This window comes from Sander lucioperca, chromosome 8, assembly GCF_008315115.2.
Source record: "Sander lucioperca isolate FBNREF2018 chromosome 8, SLUC_FBN_1.2, whole genome shotgun sequence".
In the NCBI taxonomy this organism is placed as follows: Eukaryota; Metazoa; Chordata; class Actinopteri; order Perciformes; family Percidae; genus Sander; species Sander lucioperca.
The window spans coordinates 32,065,388-32,076,215 of NC_050180.1; the positions used below are offsets into that span (position 1 = coordinate 32,065,388).

The 10,828-nt window shown below is 36.0% G+C and overlaps 1 protein-coding gene across 1 annotated transcript in view; it reads right to left on the bottom strand.

Annotated features, from left to right (window-relative positions):
• Positions 1-3,811: 3,811 nt before the first annotated feature.
• The window catches only part of LOC116053785 (collagen alpha-3(IX) chain-like), a 12,183-nt gene continuing 5,166 nt past the window's right edge, over positions 3,812-10,828 (bottom strand). Inside the window, exons 7-15 of the mRNA XM_031304967.2 lie at positions 9,666-9,731; positions 7,839-7,865; positions 7,702-7,746; positions 7,575-7,610; positions 7,389-7,469; positions 6,099-6,195; positions 4,676-4,785; positions 4,287-4,406; positions 3,812-4,031 (exon numbers count right to left, since the gene is read on the bottom strand). Coding sequence (XP_031160827.2) covers positions 4,014-4,031; positions 4,287-4,406; positions 4,676-4,785; positions 6,099-6,195; positions 7,389-7,469; positions 7,575-7,610; positions 7,702-7,746; positions 7,839-7,865; positions 9,666-9,731 — 600 coding nt within the window. The 3' untranslated portion in view covers positions 3,812-4,013. The remainder of the gene's footprint in view (positions 4,032-4,286; positions 4,407-4,675; positions 4,786-6,098; positions 6,196-7,388; positions 7,470-7,574; positions 7,611-7,701; positions 7,747-7,838; positions 7,866-9,665; positions 9,732-10,828) is intronic.

Here is a 10,828-nt window from a genome sequence, read left to right on the forward strand (position 1 = left end):
ATACTATACTATAACTTTTTCAGACTTACTATGACTTTTTGATGACTTTTTGATATACGATACTATGAGGATTATGATTTTTTTTCTACATGCTATACTATGACTTTTTTCAACATACTATAATATGACTATTTTCAACATACTATACTATGACTTTTTTATTACTTTTTTTGACATACTATATTATTACTTTTTTCATCATACTATAATATGACTATTTTCGACATACTATATTATGACTTTTTTCAACTTACCATGGCTTTTTTATGACTTTTTTCGACATACTATACTATGAGTTTTTATGATTTTTTTCGACATACTTTACTATGACTCATTTATGACATTTTTTCGACATACTATACAATGACTTTTTTTTTTACAATTTTATTCAACATACTACACTATGACTTTTAATGACTTTTTTTCGACATACTATAATATGACTATTTTCAACATACTATATTATGACTTTTTTCTACTAACTATACTATAACTTTTTCTGACTTACTTAGACTTTTTTATGACTTTTTTTGACATACTATACTATGACTTTTTATGACTTTATTCGACATACTATACTATGACTTTTTATGACTTTATTCGTCATACTATACTATGACTGTTTTCGACATACTATACAATGACTTTTTTATGACTTTTCTTCGACATACTATGCTATGACTTTTTTTCATCATACTATACTATGACCATTTTCGACATACTATACTATGACTATTTTCAACATACTATGCTATGTTTTTTTCGACATACTATACTATGACTTATTTATGAAATTTTTCGACATACTATACAATGACTTTTTTTACGACTTTATTCGACATAATAAAAAGCTTTATTGCAGACACAGGTCCATATCACACATCATACAGTATAAATAAATAAAAAAAAGGAGATACAAGAATACATAAAAATTGCGTATTAGCCTATAGGATATACAGGCTATTACACCAATTCCGTCTTAACCTAGAAGTTTATCTATAGCAGCTTTTCAGAGGGATGACTTGGGCTTCAATTATGTGGTTCTCTGACTTGTCCAGGCGACACATAAAACTAAACATCAGTTGTCTTAAGAGTGCCTCACAGGTTGGCACTCTAGTGGACACAAACAAATGACTGGCACTATGCCACCTAGGGACACGAAGCAGCAACCTCATTGCATCATTGTATGCTACCTTGAGCCTCTGCATACTCTTTTTCTTATAATTAGACCACAGTTGAGCAGTATATAATGGTGTGATGTAGATTCTAAACAGAGAGCACTTCACAGAGTCAGAGCACATAGAATTATGCTATGAATTTTTTCGACATACTATGCCATGACTTTTTTTACGACTTTTTTCGACATACTATACTATGACTTTTTTTCAACATACTATACTATACTATGACTTTTATATAACTAGTTTTGACATACTATACTGTGACTTTTTTTCAACATACTATACTATACTATGACTTTTATATAACTAGTTTTGACATACTATACTATGATTTTTTTTTGACATACTATAGTATGACTTTTTCCAACATACTATACTATGACTTTTTTCGACATACTATAGTATGACTTTTTTCGACGTACTATACTATGACTTTTTCCAACATACTATACTATGACTTTTTTCGCACACATACTATACTATGACTTTTTTACGACTATTTTCAACATACTATATTATGACTTTTTTCAATTAACTATACTGTAACTTTTTCAGAATTACATGAGTTTTTAGGACTTTTTTTGACATACTATACTATGAGTTTTTATGGGTTTTTTTACATACTATACTATGACTTTTTATGACTTTTTTTAACATACTGTACTATGACTTTTTTATGACTTTTTTGACATACTATACTATGACTTTTTTTCATCATACTATACTACGTTTTTTTCGACATACTATACTATGACTTATTTATGACTTTTCTTAACATACTATACTATGTCTTTTTTCGACATACTATACAATGATTTTTTATGACTTTTTTGACATACTATACTATGACTTATTTATGGCTGTCTTCGATTTACTATATTATTACTTTTTTTTTACGACTTTTAAAACATACTATACTATGACTTTTTTGCCTTTTTTTGACATACAATACACACTTGATTATGATTTTTGTCGACATGCTATACTGTGACTTTTTTTTTACATACGCTATGACGTTTTTCTAATTAATATACTATGACTTTTTTTCTAATTAATATAGTATGACTTTTTTATGGCTTTTTTCGACATACTATACTTTGACCTTTTTTGACCTACTATACTATGACTTATTTAAGAGTTTTTTCGACATACTAGAGTACACTACAGTGACTGCAGTAGACTACAGTGACTTTTTCAACATACTATACTATGACTTTTTTCAATATACTATACTATGACTTTTTTCGACATACTGTATTATCACTAGTTTATAACATATTTCGACATTCTATACTATACTATGACTTTTTTTGACATGCTATACTATGACCATTTCGACATAATAAACTATGACTTTTTCCAACATACTATACTATTACTTATTTATTACTTTTTTCGACTTACTATACCATGACGTTTTTTACGACTTTTTTCAACATACTATACTATTACTTATTTATGGCTTTTTTTCGACATATGACTTATTTAAGAAATACTATACTTAGACTTTTTTTCAACATACTATACTAAGACTTTTTTGACATACTATACTATTACTTTTTATGGCTTTTTTGACATACTATACTAGAACTTATTTAAGAGTTTTTTCGACATACTAAGACCTTTTTCGACATACTATTCTATGACTTTTTATTACTTTTTTTGACATACTACATTATGACTTTTTTTTTTTTTTACTTTTTGAGATATTTTATACTATGACTTTTTTCGACATACTATACTATGACTAATTTTTTTACTTTTTTGGATAATTTATACTATGACTTTTTTGACATACTATAATATATATTTTTTTACTTTTTTTATATACTATACTATGCTTTTTTTTGTCTTACTACTGTATACTATGACTTTTTCACTTTTTCGACAGACAGTACCCTGACTTTTTCATGACTTTTTTTGACATAATATACCATGACTTATTTATGACTTTTTTGACTTCTTATACTATGACTTGTTTTGACATACTAAACTGTGACTTTTTTCTAATTTTTTCGTCCTACTATACTATGTTTTTTTTTTAAATACTATACTATGACTTTTTTGTGACTTTTTTCAACATACTATTCTATGACTTCTTCGACATACTACACTATGACTTTTTATGATTTTTTTCGACATACTATATTATGACATAGGCAGGCAAGTACTAAATAACTTAGTGAAGTACTGTATTTAGACCCTTTGTCCTTACGTTCGGTTCCTGATTCCCTATTGCATAAAAACAATTGATACATCCCTGAAAGAAAAATGGAGACTAAATAATGGGAAAGCCAAGAATAACATCTGCAATATGAGTCAGATATCAATGCACGAGACAGTAATCCAATTTTTATTAATCTTTCATGGGAGCTGAATCACTGCAGCCGCAGCAGCGATACATTAAGTGAATAATGGATGCATTCTAGATTCATGAAATAAAACTATTGAAAATAGGGAAATATTACAATGGAAAATACAGTTAACATAAGAGAAACTCTATGAATAAGGATTGCTGAAATGTAACATAATGTAAACCTAAATGTAAACACTGGAACAATACACATGCATGTATAAATCATATAAGAGGGAATGCTGAAATATGTAATTACAATAAATAATAATACATCTTAGAGGATCTGTACAGAGGACAGGCCAACCTTTATTTAACATGGGTAGATTTTCAGGACCCTGATCACACTCACTAAGTTAACCACATTCACACCCGGAAGCTTCCCAGTATAACCACAGTCTGAGCTGCTGGCCACTGGAGTAGTTGGGGTTAAGGGTCTTGCTCGAGGGCACTTCAGCCTGTGTTGAATGGAGTTGGGGTCAATGTCTGGGGTCCTCCTGGTCCAATCAGGAGGCAGCATGAAAACAGAAAGAGGAATCAGTTATCAGGATAAAGAGAATAACGCCATTGCGATTTGTAACATCTGTCTCTTATTCTGACACCTTCCCCCTGTCCACTCCAGCTCCACTTGTACATAAGTGTGATTGGTTAACCATATAAGGGGCTACTCAAACCTCCTATTTATATAACTTTACTACTGTTTCCGTGATGATTCCATGCTGGCGTTTTTATTTCTCCCCAACAGTAGTTACCAGTACGTTGATCCATTGAGAGTCAGAGTAGATGTACAGAGCTTTTCTGTCCGTCCGCAGCACCATCACGTTCTCCCCCCGCAGTCTCCTCATCTGTTTCTCTCCGTCCGCAACAAAGATCTGGAGAGATACACATATGACAACATTTTTAAGGGGCCAGCCAGCATTGGTGCGTGCGTGTGTGCGTGCGTGTGTGCGTGCGTGCGTGCGTGCTACAGTTCCTAGGTCTTATTCTGTTCTTGTGGACCTACTTAGGCAAAAATATGAACCTAAAACACATTAAAATACATATTGTTTATAACTATATACACACACACACACACAGAGTAAAGATTACCCAAAATAAGTGTACAACTAGTGGTAATAGAATATGTGTGTGTGACACTGACCGTCTGGACTCTGTCCAACAATCGTTCTGGGGTTCGAACCTGTGAACAGTTGCATTTGGCTGAAGGGCCTCGGTTTCCTGTGTCTCCCTGCAGGCCTGGTAGGACGTACACTACAGCACAAGATACCATTACCCATAGATATAAAACAAGATGTCGTTAACACTCTCAGTATAACATATTCATGCTATATGACGTTGATGATGGTCAAAATCAATTAACGGTGTCCAGCTCTGAACTGCGTTTATTAGCAATGCTTATATCCATGTGCTAGTCTCCCATATTGATACTTATTTAATAATAATTAAAGAGATCGTTCTGATCTTTTGAAGTGTGGTTGTATGAGCTACTTCTCCATAGTCAGTGTGTTAGCTACAGTAGATGGCGGTCGGCACGCCCCCAGTTTGGAGAAGCAGACAGGAGTACCAACACGGAAGCTAAGCAATGTACTGCTGTATTCAAGGGCAGCAGCTAAATGCATTTAAGACACCTAAAATAATCTGTATCAGTTTTCAAGTGTACGCTATATTTAGAATATTTTCACCACTTTACTTTGCTGTCAGACAGCCTTTTACGATGGGGAACTGAAGTCGTTATCTCTGCTCTCTTCAGAGCCACCAGACTCCTTCTGACAAAACAGTAGTAATTTTACCTCGCGGAACACAATTGCTGGTCTACACTGCCTCTATCTTCATGACTTTTAAATTACGAACTAGCCCATGAAAGGTATAGTAAGTGATGTTGTAAATGGAAAACAAACAGAAAGGAGTGTAGGGGGGGGCAGTCCTTGAATCTGGGGGGCGGAGCTTGTTTGGCAGTTGAGTTCAGTGAGTTTGTGCAGAATCACTTACTGCACCTTTAAAACACCAAGGTCCCAGAATAACACAAACTAACTAACCAATCGAGGCAGCGGTAGAGCAGCAACTCCCGTGTTCTGGAGGTAAAATTCTAGTTTTTTGTCAAAGGAGTCGGGTGGCTTTGAAGAGAGCAGAGCTAACGACTTCAGATCACAATCGGAAAGGGCTGAAAATATTCTAAATATATTGGCATTTCTTTAAACCAATCACAATTGTCTTGGGTGGCACTAAGCACCAGACGGAGCCACCGTGCCTCTGCAAAATAGCCTCTGGAAGGAACTTGTTTTGGTGGAACATGTGTACATTCAAAAGTTGTTTTAGTCGTGCAACAGAAAACTGAGATTGGACAGATAGTCTAGCTAGCTGTCTGGATTTACCCTGCAGAGATCTGAGGAGCAGTTAACCATAGTCCTCAGAAATCCACCAGAGTTTAAAATGCCAACACAAAGGAAGCCCAAGGCAACGGATATCCGGCCTAAAAGAGTGAAATCCGAGTCAGCCACCGAGCAATCCCGGAAGTGGAACGTCAAGGATATAGACTAGTTCATCTGTAACCTGGTGTCACGCACCTTGTCCAGGTAGACCAGGCTCTCCAGTCCGACCAGACAGTCCTGCAGGACCAGGATGACCGGGCTTTCCTGGAGTTCCACGAGATCCCTTCAACGCCTGTGCATAGTGATTTATTTTTATTCATTGAATCGTTGATTGATCAAACAATGAGCTGGTTAGCAAGCAGCCACGTAAACCAGTTATATGGAGGAAAACAACGCTTCCTTTATCTAAACATTTTAACCACCGGAAAATCGACATACATCATTTTGAAATAATACTCATAATCAAATGGCAGTAATACTGATGACAGACTGGCAGGGCAATTGTGATTTGACTCATTGTGAGTTTCCTGCTAGAAACAGCCTTCTATATGAATATATGGTATTAGAGCTGCAAAGATGAATCAATGAATCAATTAGTTGTCAACTATTAAATTAATCCCCAACTATTTTGATAATCGATTAATCAGTTTGATTACTTTTTAATAGAAAAAAGTAAAGATTCTCTGATTCCAGCTTCTATAAATGTCAATATTGTTCTAGTTTCTTCTCTCCTCTGTGACAGTAAACTGAATATCTTTACGTTGTGGACAAAACAAGACATTTGAGGACGTCATCTCGGGCTTTGGGAAAACACTGATCCACATTTTTCACCATTTTCTGACATTTTATAGACCAAACAACTAATTGTGAAAATAATCAACAGATTAATCGACAATGAAAATAATCATTAGTTGCAGCGCTGTACGCTATACACTAGGGCATAATTTCCACTGGGGACAGGGGGGACATGCCCCCCCCCCCACACACACACACACACACACACACACACACACTTTCAAATTAGTGTGATATTATTTTAATTATAAGTCACAGTGTTTGGCCACTATTTTGAATAATAAAGAAAGTAAGACATCTTTTTCTTATACATAGTTTAGTTCTATTCTTTCTGGCATGATTTCATTATGGTCAACTTAATTATTTCCTGGATTCTGTATCACCATAGTTACTATAAATGTATGTAGAAATGCAGGAAATGGGATTCAAATCGAAAACATTTTTCTGGTAGAGGACCCCCAGACCCCCTCTTTTGTGTCCCCCCCACTTGGCTATACATGTATCTATTCCTATGCATCCACTGTAAGACACACAGCACACACAGAATATACAAGAAATAATAAATAGGATAGAATACGTATTATTTCTTGTATATTCTGTGTGTGTGCTGTGTGTCTTTTATTTTGCTGCTGTAGCCCTGAAATGTGCCAATTTGGGATCAGTAAAGTCAATCTAATCTAATATACCTACCAGGCCTCCTCTGCCTCCAGGCTCTCCTCTGGGTCCTTGCTCACCTATCTGCCCTGCATCTCCCCACTGGCCTGGGTCGCCCTGGAACAGCACAGCACGGAACAGGATGCCTTCACAGCTTCGCTCCCATTCAGAATGTTTTCAACTCACTTTTATTTCGGACTTTATGTTTATTACGTCTTCTACCTTCTCTCCTGGCGCTGCAGTGATGCCGCGCTCACCCTGAAGAGACACACGGGTCGATTGGTACAAACTGTTTCATTCATTCGTATAAAGATGTCGCATTTCGCGAAAGAAACGTTTTTTTCCTCACCCTCTCTCCTCTGGGTCCTCTGTTTCCTCTCACACCTTTATCACCCTGACGGAGAGATAGAAATAAATAAAGGAGATAAGTGGGGATCACACAGTAAGGCAATATAAAACAAAAAAGAAGACATAACTGTCACTTACCCTGGATCCTTTACGTCCCTTACTGCCCTGTGAATACACACCAGTGTTATTCATTTTGATCATTTTAATTTAGCTTTAGTATGGTCTGCAGAGGGCCACGGGTCTGGAATAAGGTTGATAACACTATAAAAAAATGTCTGTGTCTGCTTTCAAAGACACTAAAACAACAGTGAATACCTTCCTCCACAGCGCTGCAAAGGAAGGTCTGGCGAGTCTGCACAGCATTTCAGGATGGGAGAGAAATGTGCTCTGGTTTATTGGCATTTCTTTAAATCAATCACAATTGTCTTGGGCGGTGCTAAGCGCCAGACGGAGTCACGGTGCCTCTGCAAAATAGCCTCAGGAAGGAACTTGTTTTGGTGGAACGTGTACGTTCAAAGGATGTTTTAGTCGTGAAACAGAAAACTCAGATTGGACAGATAGTCTAGCTAGCTGTCTGGATTAACCCTGCAGAGATCTGAGGAGTTTAAAATTCCAACACAAAGAAAGCGGAAGGTACCGAATATCTGGACGAAAAGAGTGAAATCTGGCGGAATTTCTGGTGGCAACGTAGCAATCCCGGAAGTGGAGTGTCGTGGAAATAGACTACTACTGAAATATGTTAAAGCTTGCACACTCTAAAACGGCTGGGGACTTCTAAACTTGTGACTGTGAAATACTTTTTTTATATTATACTGTTATTTTCACTTGCTATATTTATGTTTATTGCATCTTATGTATTTAACCAATGCTTAGAATGATGGAATAAATGTCTTGGCACTTTCTCATTGTTGCTGATCTAGTTACCCGTGTTGTTTTTTTCAGAGCAGAGTGTAACAAATCTTTTCAGAGGAGGAGCAGAAGCATTATGAATTATTTAAGAAAAATGATGCAAACATTTGAGTGAAATATAACATTTTCAAGATTTAGCATGTCATATTAAGGGAGGATATGACAGTGATGGTAATGACGTGGCTTTTTGTCATGGATCTTGAGGGCACATTTATATAATGATTCAAGTGGCCTTAGGGCTGTTTTACAAGCCTGAGACCAACTTGAAATACAATATAAAAAATGTGGAATAATCATCGCGTATAGTAGGTATGTACTTGATGCCTCAACAGTAAGGGAATTTCTTATGTTTCTGTAGTTTGATAGATTAAATTTCAGTGTGTTGCCCAGCTTTTTGAGATGTTTTTTTTTTAAAGCTGAGAGTTGGATCAAGGGTGACACCCAGATATTTGAATTGGTCCACATTTCAAATATCTGACTTTTTTGGCACTTTTTGTGTGTGGTAATCAGTAAATATTGTAAGAGAGGAATGAAAGAAAAGATTCAGTCCTGCTGTAATCTATGAACAGCGCTTCCCCTTTAAAACATGATCCCCTTTTGCTGTTAAGCCAGGGGATAACCGCATCCCTTTCCCAGCTGCTGTCACTTTGTAAAAAGTCAGTTCCCCAAAATCGCTGAACAGTTGAATGTAAGCAGGCACGTTTGCCATTCATAACAACCGGTGGTGCATTCAGGTTGTTATGTCAAACACTTCTTACAGCAGATGAGGTGGTAAATATTACCGGTACACAAATTGCAATCAATGTATCAGGTCAATGGTAAATATGTTCATATAACTTTAATTCCTCTGTCATAATGTGTGTAAATAACTTAGCTTATACAGTATGTGGTGATGACTTACGTGTTTGTTAGTTGCCTGGCTTTCATCATGGGCATGTCGCATGTTTCGCAAGTTCATGTAATATACATTAAACCAGGTGGTATATGATGTGGAAACATGGTCATTTCCCTAATGTATGAGTCAACAGAAGCTGAATGAAAAAAGCTAAAATGTACCTGTATGATCCCGGGAGTTCCTATGTCTCCATACAGGCCCCTCCAGCCTCTGTCACCCTTCTCTCCCTGTGGAAACATCAAAACATCATGGCACAGCGTTCAAAGGGTTGCTGTGTTAGAATCCTACAGTTAAGTAAATTAATGTAAATACACATTGTTTTGCCACATCTAAAGTTCACAAAACTAATCACAATGGTGGTGAGAGATAACTCTAAATGTGGAGGACTTCAGAGATGTTGAATTGAGACTTGGTGACTTGGACTCAAATTATTTAAATAAATGACTTAAGACTCGACTTGGACTTGTAAGTTAATGACTCGAGACTTGACTTGACATGATGGCATGATGACTTGGATGATGAGTATTCCCTGTTGGATTTAAAAATGCAAAAAAAAAAACGCAAGATGGAAAAAAGCGACTTGATTTGGGACTTGTCTTGCTTTAACTAAGGACTCGACTTGACTTGACATACTGTAACAAAAAAAATAACTCAAGACTTGCTTAAGACTTGGACCAAATGCCTTGAGACTTCCTAGGGACTTGAGCAAAGATGACTTGGTCACAACATTGTTTATTACTAAGATGTGATTTGGCACGGACGGATCATTTGTGACTTTTAAAAATGTATTGCACCTGATGGTTCAAATTGTGATAATGTAAAAAGAGGAGAGATTTTCCTCATAGCTCTACATTTGTTTTGTGTGTTTGTTTGTTTTCTGTAATGGAAAAAAAAAGTCTTTGTGAGCCAGACACTGAATGTGAACAGCATTTCTGACAGTCATGGTGTAGTTTTCTGTGATTTTAGCTTAATTTGCTGTTCTGAACATGCGTCAATATCCTGACTTTTTCCAATGACAGAGGTAAAATAAAAAATCTAAAATGATATCCAAGCTGCTGTAAAACACTTAAAACTGCTAATTAACGACTCATTTGGTAAGCCTTCAACAATGATTTCTCTCAACACATGAATAAGGACTGCTGATTTGGGGACTGGGTAGTTTTCAGGTTCTTTGTTCAGTTTCAGTTCTCTGCTCTGCAGTTTGCACGACTTTCTACAAACGCGTGTCTTGATATGAGACAAAATAAGGTAAATACACAGATGAAACACATCACCACAGTGGCAGGAAAGAGTTAAAGGTGCTGTAGGTAGGATTGTGAAGATC